The sequence below is a fragment of the Podarcis filfolensis genome (assembly GCF_964270895.1).
Source record: "Podarcis filfolensis genome assembly, chromosome: Z".
NCBI classification, from domain to species: Eukaryota; Metazoa; Chordata; class Lepidosauria; order Squamata; family Lacertidae; genus Podarcis; species Podarcis filfolensis.
This window is the reverse complement of record NC_139617.1, coordinates 41,387,847-41,414,571: the sequence shown is the minus strand read 5'-3', so window position 1 is coordinate 41,414,571 and position 26,725 is coordinate 41,387,847. Positions and strand designations below refer to the sequence as shown.

The window sequence follows — 26,725 nt, the reverse complement described above, 5'->3', positions numbered from 1 at the left end:
TCCACACATTCAAGATAGAGTCATTAATAGAGCCCAAAAAAATTAAAATAAAGGAGGAAGCAAAACAAGGGTGGTGAGGGTTCTGGCTTTAGAAAAGAGGGCGTGGCCCAGAGGAGTTCTGAGGGCCACAGAGAGACGGGTCTGGAGGCCATATTGGGTTCCAGGACTGAGGTCCCTGACCCCTGCAGTAAGTTATGTTTGCTCCTCCCCATTTCATTGGTTCCTTTTGCTTGCCTATCCCTTGTACAGAACCATCCCTAGACACACAAAGGGGAGACACAAACCTGCGGAGCTGTCACTCAACTCCCATGCCCTTCACCAAACAAAAAAGACACTTTAAATTAAAGCACAGGAGATAAGAGATGAAGCCAAGGAGACGGCAGAGTCAGATAATTTTATGCAGACATTGCAGAATGAAACAAAGCTGCCTTCACAGCCAGCGGATAGGAGCTCCTTGGCTGCAAGGACCCCATTCGCGTGCCAGGAAACACTGATGAGACGCTCAGGCTATAAAAACTCCAGGCACAGGCTTGAAATCCATAGGAACAATTTAGCACTGAGCAAACTCTTTTCAATTTGACTTAAGCCATCATACATTTAAAGCACTGTGATACCACTTTAAACAATCATGGCTCCCGCTAAGCATGCTGGGAGGTGTAAATTGTTAAGGGTGCTAGGAGTTAGGAACACACACCCCCATTCCGCTCATAGAGCTACAATTCCCAGAGTTCTCTGTGAAGAGGGATCAACTGTTAAACTACTGTGGGAATTGTAGGTCTGTGTGGAGGATAGGGGTCTCCGACAACTCTCAGCACCCTCAACAAGCTACTGCTCCCATAATTATTTGGTATCATATTGATGGAAGTTGCAGTTCAGCAATGTCTGGAGGGCCAGGCATAAGCCCCAGCAAGCAAAGCTGATGGCTTGGGATGATGGGAGTTGTAGTTCAGCAGCATCTGGAGGACTAAAGATTCCCTAGCTCTTGGAAAAGTCAGGGCTGAGAAACCCTTTTTTGGCTCAAGGGCTGCACCCCCTTCTGAGCAACCTTGAGTGGGACACACCCTGGTGGGGGGCCAGAGGCAAAAGTGGGACATGGAAGTCATATTGTACTCACTTGGGATTCCTGATACAAGCTTCAGCGGCCTCAGTACTCGGACAGCTCTCAACGTCCGCAAGTCAAACTGAGCCCCAGCAGTAGCCAGAATCCTAATGGGAGAAGGAGAGAGAATGAAAGAAATTGTGTTAAGATGAGAGTTTTCAGGGCTCTGAATAAAAGCCCTAAACCACTGGAGCCGACTAGCTCACTAAAGCTGTGTGCACAAAGCAGTTTATTCTGTCTTCCTGATGTTTCCCTAACTGTTAATTTCTGCTTCCACACAATGCAAAAGCCACCTTCAGAACTCTAGTGGAATATAATGGAAGTTCAGCACTCATTTCCACGTTAATCATTTCCAGGAAAAAAATCCACTGGCAACCCCATAAACCCCAAAAGATTATGGGAGTAAAGTGACAAACCAAGCCTTATGAGGAGTGGTTGAAGGAGACGGGTATGTTTAGCCTGGAAACGAGGAGACTGAGAGGAGATGTGATAGCCGTCTTCCAATGTCTCAAGGACTTTCACATGGAAGATGGAGCATGTGTGTTTTATCCTGCTCTGGAGGGTAGGACTCAAACCAATGGATTCAATTACAAGAAAGGAGATTCCAACTAAACATCAGGAAATACTTTCCAACAGAAAGAGCTGGCTCAAATTTTAATTCAGCTCATGCGTAGGTGGGGAAAGAAGGGTTTGGGAGAAGTCTGGACCGATCAAACTCTTGAGAGCAAGTATTGCCTAAACTGACTGGCAGTGGCTTTCTGTTCTAACCTAGGAGTTTTTGCATAAAGACCCTTGCTGGTCAGGCTATGATTCTATGAAAATGTGGGGTGGTGAGATGGCATACAGTTCTTTCCTGCTGTTTTCATGGGGGAATCATGGGGGAACAGAAGGGTGAGGGAATAGCAACATTTCCCAGTGACATTGGTTGTTGCATCACAAATCCCCCCCCCCCCACATGTGAATGAAATTGAAAGCAACATTCCACTATTTCAGTCAAAAAGCCAGAATTCCTTAATGCAACAGACACTGCAGTGTGAAGGGAGGGTTAGAAAACAGGACAAAAGCACTAGCAGGAAAACTAATGCAATATTCCTTATATATAAAAGCACCTTAAGCCAGGCCCCAGTTTTGGAACCTTTGCTCATCCATCATTTCAGAGGCAGCCTGGTATCACTTTGGTGAGGCCAAAGACTGCTCCTCAGTCCCCAACTAATAATTGTTCTGCACTACTGAAGACTCTACTTCAGGGGTAGGAAAACTGGTTGCCCACCACTAAAGGCCTGATTCCAGCATTATGCAGAATGAACCTATTGATAGGATGATATCTGCCCTCTCCAGAAGAACGTAGTGATTGGTTGGGTATGTAAGTGGTGAGCAATCTCTTAGGTTAAGGTTACCAGACGTCCCCGTTTCCCAGGGACAGTCGCCATATTTACAAATCAGTCCCCATACAAAATCCATTGAAGTTGAAAAGTGTCCCCAGGTTCATTGAAAAAAATCTGGTAACCTTACCTTAGGTGTCCTGGTCACAAGCTATATAGGGCTTTGCTCACCAACATCAACACCTTGCTCACCAACATCAGTAGCTAATTAGAAACCAGTGCAAGTATTTCAGCAGCAGTATAATAAGATGCCAATATTCCTCCCCATGTTCATGCATGTTTCTGTGTGTGTGTGTGTTTCTCAAATATCTGACTTGTAGAGGCCAAAAGAGGAGAGTTGAACTCCGCAGAATGAAAATTCCAGAACTTTTTAACCAAAAAGGCAGAAAGCGGTGGGAAGGGAAATCGTGATGTACCCAGCAGGTAGGTGCCAGAAAATAGGGACAGTTCCTGGTAAATATAGACCAGGGTCACCAACCCAGTGCCCAAGGACACAGTGGCACCCATGAAGTCTTCCAGTGGTGCTCCTAGGAAAAAAGGAGGAGCCAATTGTGTGCAGGGCCAGAAGTAAAAATGGGCAGGTCAATAAATGTAAATGTTATCTTTGCACTATAAGATTTCTACGCACATACACACCCCACTCTACCCACCATCCAGGCAAGGAAGAAACTTTATCAAAGTTCAAGGACACATCCCGCCCGGCGAAAACACACAAGGACTGGTAAAGCTGGGAATCTGTGTGTCTGGGGGAAGTTCTGAGGGCCACATTTGGCCCACAGGCCTGAAGTTCCTAACCCCTACTTTTGAACTTGAATAGAAGAGGTAGGTGTGAGCAGCCAAGCCCCTTGCAGCGTGACACCCATCCCCAGCCGAGATGCTCAGTGTTTAGTTTTCCACTGGGATCAAATGTACACCATAAATGGAAGCAATTATATTTAGCGGGGGTGGGGAGGAACCTGGAGAGAATGAATAGGAAAGCGTGAGCTGCCAAAACATGAGCCCAAGCCACTGAAAGTCATTTGAACCAGTAACGATCACACTCTGACAGACATCTCATTCTGAGATTCTCACGCCAGCTCACTTGCTCACTTTCCTCCCTGCTTTTAATTGCTCATTTATAAAACATCGGTTGCCTGGCAGAAGCAAACACTTCACTGGAAAAGTTAATCATCAGATATTCTCACCAATGACAGAATTGGTCTCTGGTGGCTTTTGAGATGAAGTTGTGCTGTTCTCTGCCAGGGACCCAAACTTAGGAGCCAGTGAAGGAGGCTGATCAGCTCTCAAAGTTTAGATTTAACAGACACAACTACAGAGACACAAGAGCCAAATGGGGAAGGGCCATAGCCCAGTGGGAGAGCATCTGCTTGGCATGCGGAAAGTCTCAGGGGCCAGGAGAAAGACTTGTCTGAAAACCTGGGAAACTGTTGCTATTAAATGTGAGCAATATTGAGCTGGATAGACCAATGGTTTGATACAGTATGAAGCATCTTACTATGTTTGAGGGACCATAGCTAATGGTAGAGCATGTGCCTTGCATGCAGAAGGTCCCTGATGTCTTCGGGTAGGGCTGGGAGGGTATACTTTCTGAAACCCTGGAGAACAGCTGCCAATCAATATGGACAATGCAGACAATGCTGAGCAAGAGGAGCCAATGGGTCTGACACAGTTTAAGGCAGATTCTTATGTTCCTGGAAACATGTTCGCAGCCAGATGTCACAGCCACAAAGTCCAACTTTCCATCTTCAGGCTACAAGGCTGTGGATTTGGTGGAAGAATCAGACAGCATGAGAAAATATGGTCATTATGGTCCGCATTGCCTTAGCAGCCCTAATCCAGGAGGGGGCCATTCTGTCAACACCTCTCTAGTCTGAAGGGGTCTCATTGCCATCTTCTGAGGACTTCAGTTGAGAAGCTCCAATGGAACAATTGTTTTCCCCTATATGGTGGGAGCCTATGGCTGCTGAATCAGGCAGTGCCCCTTCTCCCCCTGGGGGGCAGAGCTGCAGTCTTATTTAATGCTCGGTTGCTCATCCTGGGGTTATCTGTTGCTGAAGCACCATTCTAAAGTATCTCAACATGGAGCTGTCCATCCTGAATGCTACACCCTGTCTTGACCAGAACACTCCATTAGAGCCATCACCTGGAACAGAATATTGGCTTCCTTGCAGCTTGAAGTGGGGAGCTACTCAGTACACCAGAAAATGATGAAGTCAGCCCTGAATTGGCCAGTGTTCATACCAGTGCCTCCTAAGTCACCTGTGGAATGTCTCAGTAAATATTCCCTTAAAAGTTCACAATCCCTGAGAGACACTCTGTTCTTCATGCTCAGATCCTGTGTGCATTAGCTCATTGGAAACAGGAGCTCTCTACTGTCCACACTGACTGGTAGCAACACTCCAGGGTTTCAGACTGGGGGCAGTTCCTGTTCTTTCTGGGGGTGTTGGAGAGGGAAGCCAGGGTCTCCTGCATGCAAAGCAAGTGCTCAGCCACTGATTGGAAAAATGAGAAACTGATAGAAACAACAATGAGAGGACAATCTATCCATAAAAAGGTAAAGGGACCCCTGACCATTAGGTCCAGTCGTGACCGACTCTGGGGTTGCGGCACTCATCTCGCTTTATTGGCCGAGGGAGCCAGCGTACAGCTTCCGGGTCATGTGGCCAGCATGACTAAGCCTCTTCTGGCGAACCAGAGCAGCATGCGGAAACACCGATTACCTTCCCGCCAGAGCGGTACCTATTTATTTACTTGCACTTTGATGTGCTTTCGAACTGCTAGGTTGGCAGGAGCAGGGACCGAGCAACGGGAGCTCACCCCGTCATGGGGATTCGAACTGCTGACCTTCTGATGGGCAAGTCCTAGGCTCTGTGGTTTAACCCACAGCGCCACCCGTGTCCCAATCTATCCATACTTTATGGTAAAGAGCACACAACTTAAATGCAATTTTGGTGCTTTTTTAAAAGTGCAGAATGGATCTAGAAACATAGGGAGCTGCCTTATACCAAGTCCTACCACTGGTGTATTGAAATCAATATTGCCTACACTGACTGGAAGTTGATCTCTGGGGTTTCAGAAAGGGGACATTCCCAGCCCCCAGCCCAGAGATGCTGGAGATCTTCTGCATGCAAAGAAAATGCTCTGCCAGTAACCTTCACCCCCCCTCCCCCTGCAGAAAAAGAATAGTGCAAAGCAGGAAGTTGCCTTAAACCAAATCAGCTCTTTGGACCATCTATCTCAGTACTGCCTGCACTGATCTGCAGCTGATCTGGATTTCAGATTGGGGAAATTCCCAGCCCTGCCTGGGCAACCTGGGGGCTGAATGAGGCACCTCTGCCTACAGAGCAAATGCTCTACCACTAAGCCCTTCCCAAACGAGAATGCATGCAATAACCGACAAGGAACAAGAATTGGCTGATCTGCCATTAGCCTCATCCACCCTACCTTTAAATGAAATGAGAGTAAGCACTTCTCTCTTTTTTTGGAAAACATTTTGCAGATTATTACCGAGAGCTAATGCCATTACTCCTGCCAGACTGCATAACAAGAGGCAGCTCCTTCACAGCTAGCTCTCACTGGGATGCTGCTCTGAACTCCTTCACGGGAAAAATAATGCCAGTCCCCAAGGGAGAAGGGAGCAGTAATTAACCAAAAGGGCTTCTGCTAACTCGGTAAAATTCACATTCGAGTGCTGCCTTTCATTGGAGCATGCTTCCTTCTCCCCTACCCACCCCCAGTGATCCCATTGGAGCCTCTCTTTCAAGAAGCAAACATAGCTAGAGAACATACACACACACACACACACACACACACCAGATGAAGAAGCATGGAAGAGATCAAAGGAGCCAAATGACAAGAATGCTTGGAGGGGAGCAAATGTAAGAAAGAACTAACCACTAAGAAGCCACTGAGGATTAAACAAGAAGACAACTAGGGAATGGAAAGGGTGGGAATCCAAAGCCTGTGCCAGCATCTGGAATACTTGGATAGTGCCATGGCCCCAATGCCATAGCAGGGCCCACTGCTGAAGCAAACTCCTACCTGGCTTAAAGAAAATAATATATCTAGGGCCCTGAGGAGACACCATTGGGTCCAGGTGAAGCAGGGGGAGGGCTTGCCCATAGACAAAGCAGACAGGTCAGGTTCAGGCTTCCCGGAAGAGTTTCCACTTGCTTGCCCAGTCCAAAACACAATCCCATTTGCTAGGCACAGGGGGAATGCAGCTTGCTGGATCAACGTTTTAGCTTGCCCAGCCTTGCCTGCCACCTGAGCTGTCCTCTATCCTTGGCCTACTTTTATGACGCACCAATATGAGGAATAAAGATTTAGATATTCAGTTCTGCAACCTGAGTTGATTCCTTCGTGCAAGATACATAGCCTGCTGAGCACTTGGATCAAGCTGCCACTTCATTTTATTTATCTTTATTGCATTTGGGTCTGCAAATCAAGCCTTACAAGGAACAGCTGAAGGAGTTGGATATGTTTAGCCTGGGCAAGAGAAGACTTGATACGACAGCTATCTTCAAATATCTTAAGGTCTGCTGTCACATGGAAGATGGAGCAAGATGGAGCTGCTCAAGAGAGTAGGACCTGAACGAATGGATTCAAATGAGGAGGGGAAAGGAGATTCCCACCAAACATTAGGAAGAATTATGTGTCAATAAGAGGCTCGGCAGTGGAACAGACTATTTCCAAGGTGTGCACCGGAGGGGCTCTTTTTCCAGTGCCCTCTCAAGGCTGGAGCTGTCTCTGTGGACCAGTCTCTGACATCACAGGGGAAATCACCCCACCTCTACACATGCTGCTGACTAATCAGGGCCATGTATAGAATCATGCATCAACAGAAGTATAGTGTCCAGATCAAGGAAAGTAATAAGGTAAAGGTAAAGGGACCCCTGACCATTAGGTCCAGTCGTGACCGACTCTGGGGTTGCGGTGCTCATCTCGTTTTATTGGCCAAGGGAGCCGACGTACAGCTTCCGGGTCATGTGGCCAGCATGACTAAGCCGCTTCTGGCGAACCAGGGCAGTACACGGAAACGCCGTTTACCTTCCCGCTGGAGTGGTACCTATTTATCTACTTGCACTTTGAGGTGCTTTTGAACTGCTAGGTTGGCAGGAGCAGGGACCAAGCAACGGGAGCTCACCCCGTCGCGGGGATTCAAACCGCCCACCTTCTGATTGGCAAGTCCTAGACTCTGTGGTTTGACCCACAGCGTCACTATTCTGCCATGGTCAGACCACACCTGTAATAACTGTGTCCAATTATGGTCTCAGCAATTTAAGAAGGACGTTGACAAGCTGAAACATGTGCCGAGGAGGGCAACCAAGATGATCAAGGGTCTCGAAACCAAGCCTTATGAGGAACAGTTGAAGGAGCAGGGTATATTTAGCCTGGAAAAGAAGACGCTGAGAGGAGATATGATAGCCATCTTCAAATATCTCAAGGGTTATCACATGAAATATGGAGCAAGCTTGTTTTCTCCTGCTCTGGAGGGTAGACCTGAACCAATGACTTCAAGAAAGGGGATTCCAGCTAAAGATCAGGAAGAACTTTCTGACAGTAAGAGCTGTTTGACAGTGGAATGGTCTCCCTTAGGAAGTGGTGGACTCTCCTTCCTTGGAAGTTTTTAAGCAGAGGTTGGATGGATGCTTTAGCTGAGATTCCTGCATTGCAGGGGGTTGGACTAGATGACCCTTGGGTCCCTTCCAACTCTACAAGTCTATGATTCTACTGTCTCCAACCATAGAGGCAGAACATAGTCATCATGGTAGCCTTCTCCTTCATGAATTTGTCTGGTTCCACTTGAAAAGCCATCCAAGATGGCAGCCATCCCTGCCTGATGTAAGACCAAATTCCAAAAATTAACAATGCCACTGTATATCTCTCCTGATTTCCCACCATTTAACTCTTAGGTTCTAGTACTCTAGAAAGGGAGAAAACCCTTTCTCAGTACTCTACAGCCTGCATAATTCTATAAATATCGACTAAGCCCCCCTTTTTCCAGGCTGGGTGGAACTCTGGACAGTACCCAGCAGTATCTTGTGTTTTACTATTCTGCATCATCTGCTTGAATTACTTTGGTTTCTGATAATTAAGCTGCCTGGATAGCTCAGTTGGTTAGAGTGTGGAGCTGCTAACACCTAGGTTGCATGTTTGATCCCCGCATGGGACAGGTGTATATTCCTGCATCGCAGGGGTTTGGACTAGAGGATCCGCAGGGTGCCTTCCAACTCTATAATTCTATGATTTCAACATTCACTGCCCATGCACCTTCAGATGCTGACTTTATTGCAGGAGTGGGAAGCCTCTGGCCCTCCAGATGTTGCTAAGCCGCAATCTGTCCCCAGATGAACTGACCCAGACCCTGTGATCATCATCTGAGGCCCTTCCTCATGCACTCCCTCCATGAAAGGTCTGGAGGGTGACAACACAAGAACAGGTGTTTTCTGTGGTGGCTCCCCATTTGTGGAATGTTCTCCCCTGGGCAGCCTTGGCTGGTGCCTTCATTACATATCTTTAGGTGCCAGGTAAAAACATTCCTCTATAATCAGGTGTTGAGCTGATTAAACATTCCATGGCCTTTTAACTGTGTTTGTGTGAAGGGCTTATTGGTTCATTCTTGTTCTTGATTTATAATGTATTTTGTGTTCTCATTTTGTATTTTTATGTTGTGAACTGCCCTATGATCTACAGATGAAGGGTGGTATACAACTGAATTAACAACAACAACAACAACTCCTATCATTCCTGGCAATTGGGAATTGTAGTCCAACAACATCTAAAGAGCCAAACTAAATATTAGCTTTATTATATATTTGGCTAACTAAATATAAACTTTTAAAAAGTGTTTGTTAATTTCAACATCTGTGTTCTAAATCACTTCCAGACTCATCACTTCCCTTGGTTGTAGACTCTCAATGAACAAAGATTCTCTTTGGGTTTGGTTTTGTAGCCTAGAGAGTTTTCAAAACTTAAACAGGCCAATACCCCAATTGACTGAGCTACAGTAAAAGCCCTTTACACTCTCAGATTCAGTTTCTTATTTCCAAAAATTGCTTCAGTCAGGCAAAATTACCTCTTGGTGGGTAACTGAAGGTTTTAGAGACAGCCTGCATTCTAATTTACCAGTTGCTTTGGTTTGTGCAAATTGACATAGGAAGATGAATACCAATTTGCAGCAAAGCTACTTCAGCAAATGTATTGTAGCCATCCTGAATGGGCTCCACAGAGAGCTGTGCTGAAAAAACTCTACCTCATTCTGTGTTCATTTCCACATTGAAAAGCACCACCAATTTTCTACACTTGTGGCAAACTTATTTGTATTCTTGCACATTCAGCACTGTTCTTCACAATGCCATTTTCCTTACTTCTTCTCTGCCCTAACTCTATTCAGCTTCATTTGCCCAAAGACTCTTTCAGTCTGGTTGTCTGCATTTACCCACAAGGTTTTCTTCACACACAATGCCACAATGCAACACAATATCAATAGTAGGATTTAACATTTGCATAGCCTTTCCAAAGATCCAAAGTACAAGCATTCATCCAAGGTTGTGGAACCAAATGGTGGGCAGAGCCAGGGGCAAAAGTGAGTGGAGCAGTTAAGACACCTTTTAAATCTGTACACTGGACTACGTTCTACTATATGGCCACCTCTATCATCCACCCAAGAAGCACTATCGGAGTTTGAGGACACATTCCAGCTAAGTAAAAAACACTCTGGAGAATATCTAAAGACAAGAACAGACAAAAAAGCAATTTTGATGTTCATGGACGCCGAAAAAGCTTTCGATAATATATCCTAGAGCTATATGAAAAAACCATAGAAATTACAGGTTTGGGGAAGACTTTCAGTACAGTTGTACTTCGGGTTAAGAACTTAATTTGTTCCAGAGGTCCGTTCTTAACTTGAAACTGTTCTTAACCTGAGGTACCACTTTAGCTAATGGGGCCTCCTGCTGCTGCCATGCTGCCACCACACGATTTCTGTTTTCATTCTGAAGCAAAGTTCTTAACCCGAGGTACTATTTCTGGGTTAGCGGAGTCTGTAACCTGAAGCATCTGTAACCTGAAGCGTATGTAACCTGAGGTACCACTGTACTGGCATAGGGACACTATGTCAAAATCAGAGAGTGAAATTGATTATAAATAATGAAATAACAGAAGGTTTTAAAATAATGAAAGGAACTAGGCAAGGTTGTCCACTGTCACCTCTATTGTTTATTATGGTGGTAGAATCACTGGCAATCGCAAAAAGAAAGACCCAGAAATAAAAGGAATAGTACTGGATAGCAAATCTTACAGAATAAAGGCCTTCGTGGATGATCTTATAATAACTACCGAAAACTCAGCAGAAAGTTTACCAAAAATTTATGAATTTGGGAAGGTGGCGGGATTTAAAATAAATATAAATAAAACCAAACTGTTGGCAAAAAAATATGGAAGCACAAGAGAAAGAAGAATTGCAAATAATTTTGGGTCTGACAATAGTTAACAAGGTCAAATACTTGGGAATCTGGCTCACAATTAAAAACAGTAATTTATTCAGCGATAATGATACAAAGATATGGAAAGAAATGAAAAAGGATTTAGAAATATGGAACAGGCTGAACCTGTCGCTTTGGGGGAGAGTATCCACAGTAAAAATGAATGTGCCCCCAAAGATGATGTTCATGTTTCACATGATCCCGGTGATAGGGGAGATGGGATGCTTCAAGACATGGCAGAAAGACTTATCGAGGTTTATCTGGCAATGCAAAACCTAGAATTAAACACAAATTATTAATAGCCAGTAAGGACAGAGGGGGATTTGCACTGCCAGACCTGAAACTTTATTACAAATCGGCTTGCTTATGTTGGCTAGAAGAATGGATGACATTGCAGAACTCAGATTTACTAGATTTGGAAGGTTTAAATAATCGCTTTGGGTGGCGTGCCTACCTGGGATGTGAAAAAGTTAAAATTCATAGAGGCTTCCTGAATCATATAAGGAAGCCACTATATAAGATATATGAGAAGTATAAAGATTTATTCGAACAAACAAAAACAAAAAAAACCTGGTGGCTATCCCCTCTGCCATTGCAGTGAAAAGAAAAAATATGGAGACAAACTAGGCCACCTAGAAGAAGAAGATAATCAATTGATAGTGAAAAAATTCGAAGAAATCAGACATAACCTAACAGATTGGCTACAATGTTACCAATTAAATGAGGTTTTTTAGACAGACAGGAAAAAAAGTTTTACAACAGAAGAATCAAAATTAGATAAAGAATTAATACAAAATAAGAGTAATATCTAGAATGTACAAGCTTCTTTTAGAGTGGGAGGTGAAAGAGGAAGAGACGAAAGAAGTAATGATTAAGTGGGCAAAAACTTTTGGTAAGAATATCCAGTTGTCAGCATGGGAAAAATTATGGAATAAAGAATAAAGAATGGAAATTTATGGCCTGTTATACACTAAAGGAAAATTTCTTGAAGATGTTAAATATGTGGTATATAACTCCCAGCAAACTGGCCTCCAAGGAATGCACTGTCCTCTGCTGCTACTATGTTGGCTTCTGATGGTCCCATTGCTGCCTCTAAAGTGGCCTCTTTGCAAACAAAAGGCACTGCTGGTCTCCTCCCACCCTTGTTCCTGATGTAGATTGTTATTCCCCACTTGTTCCTGGTGTAAATCTTGCCTCGCCCCAGGCCAGGGGTAAGTGCCATATTGTGGTTTATCTCAGGTGCCAAAATATCTTGGACCCATCCTGTTCTTGGATGTTCTTGGATCGATCTTTGTCACTGGAGGGCCCCCATGGCTTGGATGCACAGCTTATATCCACCAGGAGCTGCGCATTCAGTATTGTAGGCCTGATTCTGTGGTACTCCTTCCTGGCTGAGATCAAACAGGCCCCCTCCCTGTTGAGCTATAAAGACTTGGTGAAGACCACCACCACCACCACCATCATCATTAGCTCCTGGTGGATATAAGCTGTGCATCCAAGCCATGGGAGACCATCATCATTTCTGGCATTTTAAGTAAATTTTCAGATTTATGGTTAATTTTAACTGATTTTATCTCAATTATATGTTTTGTAATTTTCACTTAGGGTGGTATTCTGTGTTAGTTCTACTCAGAGCTCAGAGTAGACACACTGAAATCGATGGGCAAGGCTAACCCATTGCCTAGCATGTTCATATGCCCATTGAAGACTTTTGTTGTTTAGGAAGGCTTTCTCTGAGGTATTACCTAATCATTTATGGAAAATTAATTTGATATCTGATTAAATCATTTCACCTTCGTTAGAGCTTTCCCGGACAGGTTTTTTTTAGAGATTTATAAATTGCTTGGTTATAATAAAACCTCAAAGCAGTTTGCAAAATAGTTTTTTTTTATAATATTTTTATTTTTCCATATAAACACAATACAACAAACATAAACATACAAAAACAAAAACAAAACAAAAAACATGTATCATTTCATATCCTAATTTCATATCCTATCTTCCCCGACTTCCTCATGCCTCCCCTTTCTGTATTCCAGATTCTTATCGATTGTTCAGCAAATCTTCCCTTATTTTAATTTAAATTTAGACTATTCTTCCTTATTCTCCTTGTCTTAACCATTGCTAATAGTAACCATTTACTTTCCAGTCCAACATCATTCTAACTTTCATTAACTTTGTGATATTTCTTTAAATAGTCCTTGAATTTTTTCCATTCTTCTTGCGCTGCTTCTCTTCCCTGGTTTCGGATTCTGCTCGTCATTTCTGCCAAGCCCATATAGTCTATCACCTTCATCTGCCATTCTTCCAGTGTGGGTAGTTCTTGCGTCTTCCAGTACTTCGCAATGAGTATTCTAGCTGCTGTTGTAGCATACATAAAGAAAGTTATATCCGTCTTTAACACCCCTTGGCCGACAATACCCAAGAGAAAGGCCTCTGGTTTCTTGGGGAAAGTATATTTAAATACCTTTTTAAGTGCAGTTTGCAAAATAGAATAAAACCATAAAACCATCAGTTTAAAAAAGAACAACAACTTTAAACGTTTTTTTTTTAAATCTTAATCAATGATAAGCTAGAAGGCAGATTAAAACACATGTCAACATTCTGCATGTCTAGAGAGGCTTGGTAAAACTTTAGCAGACTCCAAAAAGAGCACAATGAAGGTGTTTGCCTGTTGTTGAGAGGCTGAGAGTTCCACAATAAAAGAACAAGCTCTTACCAATGCAGAACGTGTGGCACTTGTAACAGTGCGAGTTCCACAGAGAGAAGGAAGTTGAGTGGGCATATAGGGTGTAAGGTGATCTCTTGTTCTAGAGTGTGTTGAATTGATTTTATTGTTCTTAGAGCTTCTCTTTCTCTTCTTTATCTCTGTTTTTATCATGTACGCTGCTTCATTGCCTCTATGATGTGAGGTGAGGCGGCCTATGAATTTGTTTAACAACGTCTTCAGTTCATTAATGATTCATTGTCATGAAGAATAAAAAAAAATGCAAACTGATGTGGAAATGTGGCGCATTTAAGATTAGAATAATGAGAAATGGAGATAAACTGAGATTGGCAGATTCACCCACCCCTAATCACGAACATCAGTTGCTTCCCAGCTCCACCTACCAATCTTTCCAGATGAAGTACAGTGGTACCTCAGGTTACATACGCTTCAGGTTACATACGCTTCAGGTTACAGACTCTGCTAACCCAGAAATAGTGCTTCAGGTTAAGTACTTTGCTTCAGGATGAGAACAGAAATCGTGCTCTGGCGGCGCGGCAGCAGCAGGAGGCCCCATTAGCTAAAGTGGTGCTTCAGGTTAAGAACAGTTTCAGGTTAAGAACGGACCTCCGGAACTAATTAAGTACTTAACCTGAGGTACCACTGTATGCCATCTGCATGCACCCTTTCCATGTACACACCACTTTAAAAAGTGAGCTAGCAAGCCATGGCTATGTTACAGTTAAATACCTGCTGTTGGTGCATCCCAGGAAAGCAAAAAGCAGACATTCAAATTTGCTTTCTCAATGGGAACTGTTGAGAGATCTGCCCGTGAAGAGATCTGCCCATTCTGTAGATTTTAACACACAACTGCTGAACCTGTTCTCAGAGGATGGCATTTGCTCTGCAGCAAAACTGTGATGACCAACAGAATCACTGAAGCAGGCAAGCCCACATGTTTGCTACAGTATTTTGTATTCCGTTCCCCCAAGATCAGAGATCAAAAACGTACAACAACCATTCATCTCACTCCGATGTGGTGGAATGGGGTGGGGGGAGTCTTCCACCCAACACGTTTCCTTCAGCATAAAGAAACTCTGCAGAAGTATAAAGACGGGGGTTGTTGTTATTTTAGAGACACGGGGTGCCTCCATTGTTTGCAGGCCGAATTCAGTCATATAACTGTACTAGAAACGTAGTTTTGTGCAATTAATGTGAATTAAGATGCTCTGTTGCTCTAGTGCAACAAACCCACTTTTAAAAAGAAACTGATGTATTTGTAGTGAGGAAAATGATGGGGAAACGCACTGAAAAGTGTGGGGTGAACAAAATGACTAATGGGGAGACACAGAACCACCATGCAAGCAAATTGGGTTAATTCAGCTTTCTGCCATGTAAGCTCCACACACAAACAAATCAGAACAAATGCTTAATAAAGAACATGCACAGTCCAACTGCTATGTAAATTTCACATAAGCAAATTCTGGTAGAAAACAATTTCAAGAGTCCACACTCACAAGTGCTCAAGCATGTGCAGCAAGGGTTTTCAAACATTTTAGGCCCTGGGGGACTTTTCTCCCTCCACCCCCAAGTTCGCCTCCCACAGGCACAGAAAGATAAAGTGTGCACTCACACACTTCACTTTTTGAAGTGCCAAAAGTTAAATTAGGTAAAATTAATCATGAGTCTTGAAATGTATATAAAGCTGAAAAGTGTTTGAGGAAAGAGCATCACTCTTCCCACTTCCTCCTTCAGTTCTGTGTACTCATCACTGCATGACCAAGGGAGGCAGTGGATGGAGATAGTTCAGAGGCCCATCCAGTGCCATATGAATATCTTAAGGGTACCACTGCGCCTACAGACATCCTGATATGCATGTGGTGTATTCACTAGCTATCAGCCAAAAACTATTTGAGCAAGCATCTGCCAGCCATTCATTCCCATGCATATTTTAACTCAATGTATGCCTCTCTAAACATAAGGTAAAGGGACCCCTGACCATTAGGTCCTGTTGTGGACGACTCTGGGGTTGCGGTGCTCACCTCGCTTTATTGGCCGAGGGAGCCGGCGTACAGCTTCCGGGTCATGTGGCCAGCATGACTAAGCTGCTTCTGGCAAACCAGAGCAGCGCACAGAAACACTGTTTGCCTTCCCACCGGAGTGGTACCTATTATGTACTTGCACTTTGAGGTGCTTTCGAATTGCTAGGTTGGCAGGAGAAGGGACCAAACAACAGGAGCTCACCCCATCGTGGGGATTCGAACCGCCAACCTTCTGATCGGCAAGTCCTAGGCTCTGTGGTTTAACCCACAGCGCTACCCACGTCCCTCTTTAAACATAGTCCATCCCAAACTACACAGGCTTGTTTAATGCATTTTGGTGCAATCTGAAGGATAATTATATTCCAATCCATATATCAGGCAATACACAAATGATGTCACTTTGCTAAAAAAAATGCAGACCACACAAAATATACTGGTGTAAGAACAGGGACCATCAGAGGCTCCTTGGTGCAGGCAGGATCAAACATGGAGCTGGTCCTGGACAGAGGAGATGCAAGCAAGCAGACAGCAGTGGGGAAGTAACAGTGAGCAAACCAATAATACATTTTAGCCGATGGCATTCGCTTCCTGAAAAACCATTAAGCCATCTCTCCCACCCAGCTGAAGGTCCAGTGATAGCAATGTAATCACCAGTGCTATCCTTGGCAAAATAGAAGAAAAAGAAAGAAAGCATCCCAAAAACATCCTTCACCAAACCAGTGCCCTCCCAATGTTTCGGGTGACAAATTCCCATTGTGGCTGGCTTGGGGGCAGTGATGGGACTTGCAGGCTTGATGAAGGGTGCCAGAAAGTTTTGCTTCATTTGTTTATTCACTTGTGTGGGTTTTGGTGGTTACTTCTGCTTTAAGCACAGCACTTTCAGAGTGTATAGAAATGAAAGGAAAATCTCAGCTTTCCAGCAGTGATATCCATGGTAAAATAACAGCAGCAGCAGCAGGTCAAAACCTACTACTCATCCTTTCCAGACTTTCTGCAGTAATCTCTTCCAGGCTATTAGGAATGAGCTAACCCTGTTGTAAGGTAACTGAGAGCTGCCAGGAAGAAGGCTGTCTGGATACTTAAGGGACTCTGGATACTCTCCAGGGCCAGCCCCACATTTCAGCCCTGCTTGCTCAAAGAGGCTACCGATGGTTCCTTTTCTTACATCAGTGAATTTTGTATGCACTTAGCACTTGGACCATGCAATCAATCCAGTCAAGGGCCAGATGCTGAACCATAACAGCCAAATTCAGACCAATCCAGGCTTCCAATGGATTTGGCTTAGACAGTCCCAGATCACTCCAAGTTGAGGTGGTTTACCCGGAGCAATGTAGAAATGTCAGAAGGTGGGTTGGCAGGGGCAGGGGGGAGGAGAGGCAGGCAGTCTCAACTGGTGAGCAGAAGGGTCAGTTCTGGTCTCTGCAGGGATCTGCTTCATGATCCCCATAGGTGAAGTATGATCTCAATTGGTGAAGTAGCCCCCCAGCAGAACTGAATGAAGTTCCTCCTTCAGCCCTCACCCCCTCCCAAAGCATGTATTTTAAAGGTTTTAAACCCTGGTTAAGCATGCAAGGGAAGAGATATATGGGTTCTAATCACTGGATTCAACAAGTGTTGCCCCATTTCCTTGTTTGGGATTCAGAAAAGGTCAACCAAAAGTGATCAAGGTATTGGAGCAACTTCCCCATCAGGGAATGTTACCACATTAGGAATTTATTTAGTTTAGAGACGGAGGGGGGGGAGAGATAGAGGTATATAAAATTATTCATGATGAGGAGAAAGTGAATAAGGAAAAGTTTTCAAGGAATCAGAGCAGAACCTTGGAATAGTCAGGATATGCAATAACAAGTACTTCTTCACAGGGTGTGCAATTAAACTACAGGCAGTGACCATTTTCCGCTGGGATTCTGTTTCCAGCCCCTCGCGTACCCTGCCCCATTCTGCCCTGCCCCATCCCATCCTCTTTTGGGTCGAAAAGGATCTGTGCATTGGCGATCATGCATCAATGGGACGTGCCTAAAATGGTCATGGCCTGTATGGACTTTGCTAACACAAGAGGTAATGATGGCCACCAACCAGGATGGCTTTCAAAGAAGATTAGGCAAATTTGGGAAGGATAGAGCTCTCAGGGGCTAAAAGCCATGATTACTGTCAGAGGCTGCATGTCTCTCAATGCCAGTTGCTGGGAATCACACTCAGGTCCTGCTTGTGGACTTCCCATTGTGGCATCTGGTTGGACAATGTGAGAAGAGAATGCTGGACTAGATGGACCTTTGTCCTGATCCCCTTAAAGGGGAAGAGATCATTGGGGAACTTCATCCCAACTCTCACCAAAAACAGAGACTTTCAAGCATGATCCAAGGCTAACTGGAGATCCCTGTAGAACAGAGCATGACTTTTGGAAATGGTACATTCCTGAGAGCATGAAGTGTACGCCTGGAGCAAGGTGGAGGAACATCTCATTTCCACAGCAAGCAATTCTGACATTTGCTTTGTCATTTTGCTTTCCTCTCATTTTTCATTATCACAGAGATTTCTCCCTTCTGGTAACCCTTGGAAACAGCTGAAAAGGAGGAAGAAACCATCTCTCTCCAACATGCTCACACACGGAGGACACGGCCTGAACAATGTGGCCTGCTGGTGCTGTTCCTTTATGGCTCCACTGTGATCTCAGTTGGGGTGTTCTGGAGAAAACTGCTCCTTTGGTTGAAATGTCATGGACAAAGCAGGTGAAAATGTATTTATGCTTAAGCAGAAGTCACTTAGAGACCTTGGTAGAAATGACTAATATATATCTATATGGCTTGGGCCCAGGCTACCTCCTTAGGTGCTGAGATCCATGGCCTAGCACCCACTCTAGGTTCCATCAACATCAGGTCCAGCGCCGAGGGCCTTCTGGCGGTTCCCTCATTGCGAGAAGCAAAGCTACAGGGAACCAGGCAGAGGGCCTTCTCGGTAGTGGCGCCCGCCCTGTGGAACGCCCTCCCATCAGATGTCAAAGCGATAAATAACTACCTGACATTCAGAAGACATCTTAAGGCAGCCCTGTTCAGGGAAGTTTTTAACGTGTGATATTTTACTCTATTTTTGGTTTTTATGGAAGCCGCCCAGAGTGGCTGGGGAGGCCCAGCCAGATGGGTGGGGTATAAATAATAAATTATTATTATTATTATTATTATTATTATTGATGGTGACACACCCCACCACTTGGCCTTCCATCATACATGTCATCTCTTTCATCAGTACCACACCGACGTGCATTTATTCGTGCAAGGTTCAATGTCTTTCCATCGAACCTGCTGAACCACAGATTTTCCAAGGGTTTGGTGTCTCCGCTATGTGTGTGTGACGGGGAAACTGTTGAATCTCTTTCACATATAATGTTCAACTGTCCCCTACATAGCGTAGCCAGGGCTAAATTCCTGGGTCCTGCTTTACTGCGCTTGGTTGGCAGGCCTGTTGAGTCACACGCCACACTGCTTTTGCAGGATACAGATCCTTCTGTAACTCTGCAGGTGGCGAGATTTCTGAATGCGGTTATCTCACACTCAAAAACCACCAAAAACCAACAACAACATCAAAACTAATCGAACTGTTATGATGAGAGTGCATGTCGGAGTTCGTCTTCAGTTTTCCTTTTCTGTGATCCGTCCCTTGGAGCTCTCCTGGCCCCAAGCTGTCACTTGGCTCTGCTCAATGACCCACCCTTGCATCGTGGTGTTCACCTCCCGTTGTCGGATATATCTGTTTTTATGTCCCTGTGTTTTTATGTTTGTACATATTTTATGGGCTAATAGCCGTAAATAAATAAAATAAATAAATAAAAAAGATGGTGACACAAGAGAGAGTCTTTTTCTGTGGCTGCTCCCAGATTGTTGAATTCCCTCCCACAATAGGTTAGACTGGCTCCCTCTTTGCCATCCTTCCACAGGCAGTCTCCCACCTTCCTCTGCAGACAGGCTTTTGACAGCTAAGGTGCAGTTGATGCTGAGCACTAACTGGGCTGCTATCTGGGCAAGATGTCTTTTAATTGCTGGTTCTAAATGTGTTCGGATACACTTTAATCACTGTTTCCCTCTAGCTTGTTTTTGTGTATTTTATAATTGATGTTTTTAAATGTTGTAAGCCACCTTGAATCACAACTTGGGTGGCCTATAAATACATTAACCAACAACAACAACAACAACAACAACAACAACAACACAGCAGCCCTCAGTGTATTGTGCAGAAATTCTGGACAGACCAAAGGAAATACTTCTTCATACACAGCACATAGTTAAACTATGGAACTCACTACCACAAGATGTGGTGATGACTACTGAGTTCAAAGACGAGACAAATTAATGGAGAATAAGGCTATCAATGCCAACTAGCCATAATGATAATATATTACCTTCTGCAGTAGAGGCAGCACCTGCCATTACCCCTGAATCCAGCAGCAATCTGGACACAAAATCAGAGGCTGCAAGAGGCACCAGCAAAAGAGTTGGATCAAGTTCAGGGCTCTGAGCCAGCTGCTGGAGGTCAGAGGGCTACTACACTTGAGGCTGCCAGACAGAAGTCCCCTGAAGAACATCCCAGACCACCAGTCTGTAGGGCCAGAGGCCAAACACTTGTGGCTACCTTTCCCTGAGGAACCAGATGCCTCCCACTGTATTTCACCGGTCCAGCAGAGCAGGGAGCACAACAGTAGGAAGGCAATAGAATTGAGGAGGAGTGCCTGTCTTCAGGCCAGAGGGTTGGCTCTTCAAGGCCCTGAAGTTCTCCACCAGCAGCTGGAACCTAGAAAAAGTAGTCTAGAGACAGAGGCTGGAAGGGCTTCAGTTTGCTCCCACGTGTTGACTGAGGAAGTGCTTACTGGGAGCTTTCTGTGGTCCTGCAACTTCTGACCAGCCTTGCCCCAATGGGCAGCAGCCCCACTGCCAAGATGTCCCTGCATCATTTTATAGAGCCAAGACAGCTCTGATGCCCAGGGCCTTAGAGAGGCATGCCTATTCTACCATGCCTAAGTGATAAACAACTGGAGAAATCTCATCCTGCTCAGTCAACTTTACTGGGGGAATTAGCATAGTAGTGTTGAAACTGACTGGCACTGGCTCTCCAGATTCAGACAGTTTCACAGCAGGTGGCACTGTGGGTTAAATCACAGAGCCTAGGGCTTGCCGATCAGAAGGTCGGCAGTTCGAATCCCCGTGGTGGGATGAGCTCCCGTTGCTTGGCCCCAGCTCCTGCCAACCTAGCAGTTTGAAAGCACGAAGTCCAAGTAGATAAATAGGTACCACTCTGGCGAGAAGGTAAACGGCGTTTCCATGAGCTGCTCTGATTCGCCAGAAGCGGCTTAGTCATGCTGGCCACATGACCCGGAAGCTGTACGCCGGCTCCCTCGGCCAATAAAGCGAGATGAGCGCCACAACCCCAGAGTCATCCGCGACTGGACCTAATGGTCAGGGATCCCTTTGCCTTTACCTTTACCTAGAGATGCTGGGGACTGAAGCTGGGACCTCTTACATGCAAAGCAGATGTTCTCCTGCCATGGCCTCTCTTCCTCCAAAGGAAGTGGAGTCCTGGATGTCAAATTCAGAAGCAAGCCTAGATTCCATCCATCCAGTTTTGTTATTCTGGCAGCCTCAACAATTGCAAGCCAATTTATTTAATTGGCTTCCCACCATTGTGGCTTGAAGAAAGTCAACAATGAGGTATCATCTTCCATAATGTTTTTGCAGGTTGTTTCCTATGACGGATCTCTCTAAACCACGGAGAAGAGGGTTGGTTGCTCCAGGCAACTGATAACCTCGCAAATTTAAAATCTGGTCTGTTATTGGATTAGCACCAGAAATACATGCATTCGGAAATAAAAGGATCGCTGACCTGTCTGTAATTATATTAGAAAGGTAATTATATGCTCTTTCCCCAGACTTTTGCGCTCTTCTCTCTGCAGACTAAAGTTTCCAGATGACAGTCTCCAGCAATGAAAGAGCCTCTCACACAAAACGAGTGGATGTGCACACAAGCAAACAACAGATATGAATTTAAGGGAAATTCAATATGGAACTTAAAAGAAGAAAGAGATCTTCTAATTGTTAAGACTCCAACTCCCATCAGACCCACCCAGTGTGGGCAATAGTCCAGGATGATGGGAGTTGCAGTCCAGCAACATCTGGAGAGCCAAAAGTTCCCCATACCCATATTAGTTGAAAGTCTTTCGGCTTCTTCTCACATAAGCAACAGAGCAGAACAGGGGTGAGGCACTGAAGGCCTAGGAGCCAAATGCAGCTCTCTAGGCATCTCTATCTCACGCTCAGAACTTTTGCCAGACCATTCCACTCGCAGGCTCTGGTTCACACCCAGAGAGCTTTTGCCTGGCTGGAATGTGTCCTTAACTCTGATCAGGCCTTTTGCTTGCCTGGGTGAAGGATAGAGAGGGGTGTGCAAGTGGGCATAGAAGCTAGTTTTCTGTGCAAAAGCAAATTTTACATTCATTGCTCCATCCACTTCCATCTCTGTCTCCACCCACTCCCGCCATGTGGCTCTCCGAAGCCTGCACTGAAGGAAATGAAGCACTCAGGCTGAAAAGGCATCCTCACCCCTAAACAACATAGCCTTTTTCTGTCATAGGACAGTGTGGTGGACCCAGTAAAGTGATTCAAAGTAGGGAAAGGCTTTGCATGCACACCGACTGGACTGCAATATGAGGGGAACCAGGAACCAGAAGCAGTGAGGCAAAAACACATCAGGACCAAAGGATAAAGGTGGAGTCAAGAAGGGCGCTTCCTATGGTATTTATGAATAACTGTAAAAGAGGGTTGTGTATAAATTATTGCATGTGCATTGTATGGAAAACTATGCCCTCTTTTGGTGCTGCATTCCTCTGGGGAAAAGGACCTCAGAACATCAGAATATTCCTAGCACAAAGCTTTCACTTTGGAAACAAGGCCAGTTAAATTACAACTTTGAAATCTGGGGAGAAATTCAGAAGAGTTGAATTTTGGAAGCATCCTTAGGTAGCATGCTGAAAATGGGTGGCCCATTTAATCCCCTCTGGGTCCCCAAAACAGGGAGAGGAGAGCAACATAATCATGAACCATTTATCTAGGACCAATGGTGCAAATTCCATTTCAAGATAGGACAGGCTGTCCCAATCAAGATAAGGAAATGCAGATTTACAGATGTTGCATTGATTGTTTAACAAATCCTTCCACATCCCCTGTGACTATTGTTCAAGGCAATTAATTATCATTGGAGGCAGTTAATTGTACTAATTATGTTCATTTTCGGAATGTGTAGCTTAATTGCCATCTTCTACCTCCAAGTAACTAGCTGTGTGATCTTCAGAGTGCTTATTTGATCCAGCCTCTCCTCTAACCCTCTGTTCTTCCTAGACATGCCCATGTACAGCAATTTGCCACCTGCAGCTCTATAGATAATTATTATGGAGGGTTGGGCCTCTTTCCCCTAGGGTGAGAATACACCCACCCCCCGGAAAAAACACCATGAAAAAAGCTCCATGCTCAGGGAGAGTGCTTCTTTCATGCCACCCGTCTGGTACAGTTGAAAATTCCCCACAGCAGAACTCTATGCTTGCTTTAAACCTGGTACACTCATACCCCAGGTTACAGACGCTTCGGGTTGCGTGATTTCGGGTTGCACACCGAATCCAGAAGTACCGGAACGGGTTACTTCTGGGTTTCACCGCTTGCGCATGCGCAGAAGCGCTAAATCACACTTTGCGCATGCGCAGAAATGCCGTTACAGACGCTTCGGGTTGCGTGATTTCGGGTTGCACACCGAATCCAGAAGTACCGGAACGGGTTACTTCTGGGTTTCACCGCTTGCGCATGCGCAGAAGCGCTAAATCACACTTTGCGCATGCGCAGAAATGCCATATCGCAACCCGTGCATGCGCAGATGCGGCGCTGTGGGTTGTGAATGCTGCAGGTTGTGAATGTGCTTCCCGCACAGATCACGTTCACAACCCGAGTGTCCACTGTATTTACCTCTATGCACATCAGTGGTCTGACACTAAGTTCCAGTAGAACAAAAGAAGTGCCATGGTCAGATCACTTCCTGGTGCAACTAGACTTCTCCATGACTTTTCCCCTCCGCAGGGAGGTGAGATAAATTTGAATGGTCCACTCCTGCCATTTAATGGATCCAAATGGCTTCCAGAGAGTGGGGGTGGGATGTATTACCCCATGTTGATGGCCTCAGCTAATTCCCTGGTGGCCTGCTGGAATTTAGAGCTAAGCAGGGCTACTGATTGTCTGGCTCTAAAGTGTCCTCTTCAATTGCATGGAGCCCGGATGGCCCCGTGGTTTTCCCCAGAGCTAACAATCGCTGAGACAGTTAAAGTGCTGGTAGCAAAAAACTCACTCTGAATCAGGACACGGGTTAGAGCTCAACATCGAACCTACCATGTGGCAATAGCAACAGCAAAGAGGACCTTCTTCACCGCCTGTATTGTGTCTGCTTCTGCAGAAAACAGTTCCAGGAGACTCTTTCAGGTGGTTTAAAATTTAAAACCATAAAGGTCCGATAAGGACTCCTGTAACGGTTATGCAAAGGTGTGTTTTTTTGCAGATCAGAATTGGAAGGAGGTAGACTCCACCGTGGTAGCAGGGCCAGGATGGGAGAGTGCTAGAGCTCTGTCTAGTCAAGTTGTGTGGGATCAATTTCAACCTGTTACTACCAAGGTTGTGGACAGGCTGCTTGGACAAGTGAAACCGACCTCCTATCTCCTTGATCCTTGCTCATCCTGGTTCATAAAAGTGAGCCAGGCAGGGCTTGGCAATGGGCTCTGTGGGTTGGTGAATGCTTCCGTCTGTGACGGACCCCCTTATAGAAGCTATCATCACACCACTTCTTTAAAAACCATATTTGGACAACTCCAGACATGCCTGGAGGATGCAGACTATTTGGACCCCTTCCAATAGGGATTCAGGTCCCAACATGGGACTGGAACTGCCTTGGTAGCACTGGTTGATGATCTCCAGCAAGCAAGGGACAGAGATGAAAGCTGTTTCTTGGTCCTGATGGATCTCTCAGCAGCTTTTGATACTGTTGACCACAGTATCCTCCTGAACCATCTAGGAGGGCTTGGAGTTGGAAGAACTGTTTTGCAGTGGTTCCACTCCTTTCTCCTGGGCCATGTCCAGAAAGTAGTGGTGGTGAGTGAGTCTTTGGACCCCTGGACACTTGTGGGGTGCCTCAGGGTTGCATCCTCTCCCCCATGCTTTTCAGCATCTATATGAAACTGCTAGGAGGGATCATCAGGAGGTTTGGGCTGGCTGTTCACCAGTATGCAGATAATACCCAGCTCCACCTCTCTTTTAAATCAGAACCAGTGAAGGTGGTGAATGTCTGGAGGTAATTGGGGAGTGGATGGTGGCAAATAGATTGAGATTGAATCCTGACAGGACAGTACTGTTTCTGGGAGACGGTGGGTGGGCAGGTGTGGGGGACTCCCTGGTCCTGAGCGGGGTAACTGTACCCCTGAAGCACCAGGTGCACAACCTGGGAGTCATTTTGGATTCACAGCTGTCCATGGAGGCACAGGTCAATTTTGTGTCCAGGGCAGCTGTCTACCAGCTCCTTCTGGTACACTGGCTGAGACCCTAGCTGCTTGCAGACTGTCTCACTGGAGTGGTACAATGCCTAATAATAGTTATTACAAAAGATTTGGCTATGGGAGAACAACGTGTAACAAGCACAGCAATCTCTAAGGGTTTGAAATTGACAGAGTTTTCAACAATCCAAGTATTAATAGGTAAGTCAAACTTTCAGATTAGAAAGAAAACATCTCTCTGGAAAAAATGTTGAGGTTTAGGGACTTAGATCTCCCCCTCTCTCTTTCTCTCTCATTCCTCTTTGATTATTGTTCCACCTCTAATTGCAGCAGGGTGTCCTGTGCAATGCTCTTACACGTCCTGAACCTCTGGCTCCCAGTTACTTCACTTTTTAATCATGCAACACAACAGTGAGATTCTTCCACTGACATCCCAGTGTGTCTTATTAATGGAGCTTTAATGAACAGTGGCTGCTACACACCCATATTTCACTGTAATGCAGCCACATGGTGAACAGGTCTAACACTTTGTCATAGGGTTGCCTTGTAAGAAGAAAGCAAACACTCACTGCCCTCCTCCCCCCCCCCAAAGTGCCCACTCCCCCCAGTCAATTTATGTTGTCAGAACAAAGGAGCTCTTCCTCAGTTGGAGAATGGGATGCAGCCCCTCCCCCCTCCAAAGCAGAAGACAGAAAAATGATACTCCAATCCCATCCATCAGGCCCAGGAGATTAAGCCAAGCACCAAGAATGCTGGAGGGAAGGGAGACAGATTGAACCTGTTTCCTCAGCTCATCCATCACAACCAATTCAAGCTATAGGAAAGCACTAATTTCACCCATCTGAGCAGACACACAGGCTCCTTCTTCCTTCATGAGCTCTCACAGTGCAATATGGCTTGGGCCCAGGTTATCTTCCTTTATGAACCTGCTGAGGTCCTAAGATCCTTGGATGAGCACCTAATCTCAGTCTGATTAACACCGAAGCATGGGTGGTGCATGAGAGAGAGCATTTTCTGTGGCTGCTCCCATGTTGTGGAATCCCCTCTCAAGAGATGTTAGATTGGATCCCTCTTTGTTAGCCTTCTGCCAGTAGGCCAAGACCTTCATATTTAGACAGGCCTTTGAAAACTAATGTGCAGATGATGTTGATCACAAAGCTGTGATCAAGGCCAACTGGTATTCCACTGCTAGCTCTAAATGTATTTTACTGTAAACAAATATATAGATTAAATAATACAGCAGTTGCTTTGCATGCGTAAGATTCCAGATCTAAACTCTAACATCACCAGGTAGGGCTGGGAGAGGCTTCCTGCCTGGAACCCTGGAGAGCTGCCAGTCTGTGTAAGCAATACTGAGCTAGATGGATTAATGGTCTGACTCAGTATGCAGTAGGTTCCTATGTTCCAATGGCAAGCTGCCTTTTCCAAGGCATGTCTGCCTTCCCTC

The 26,725-nt window shown here is 45.2% G+C and overlaps 1 protein-coding gene across 10 annotated transcripts in view; it reads right to left on the bottom strand.

Moving 5' to 3' along the window:
- Positions 1-26,725, bottom strand: part of CACNA1B (calcium voltage-gated channel subunit alpha1 B) — a 328,172-nt gene that overhangs the window by 213,884 nt on the left and 87,563 nt on the right. For all 10 annotated transcript variants that reach the window (XM_083597112.1, XM_083597115.1, XM_083597114.1 and 7 more), the window contains exon 4: positions 1,115-1,206. In XM_083597112.1, the coding sequence (XP_083453238.1) occupies positions 1,115-1,206 (92 nt within the window). The remainder of the gene's footprint in view (positions 1-1,114; positions 1,207-26,725) is intronic.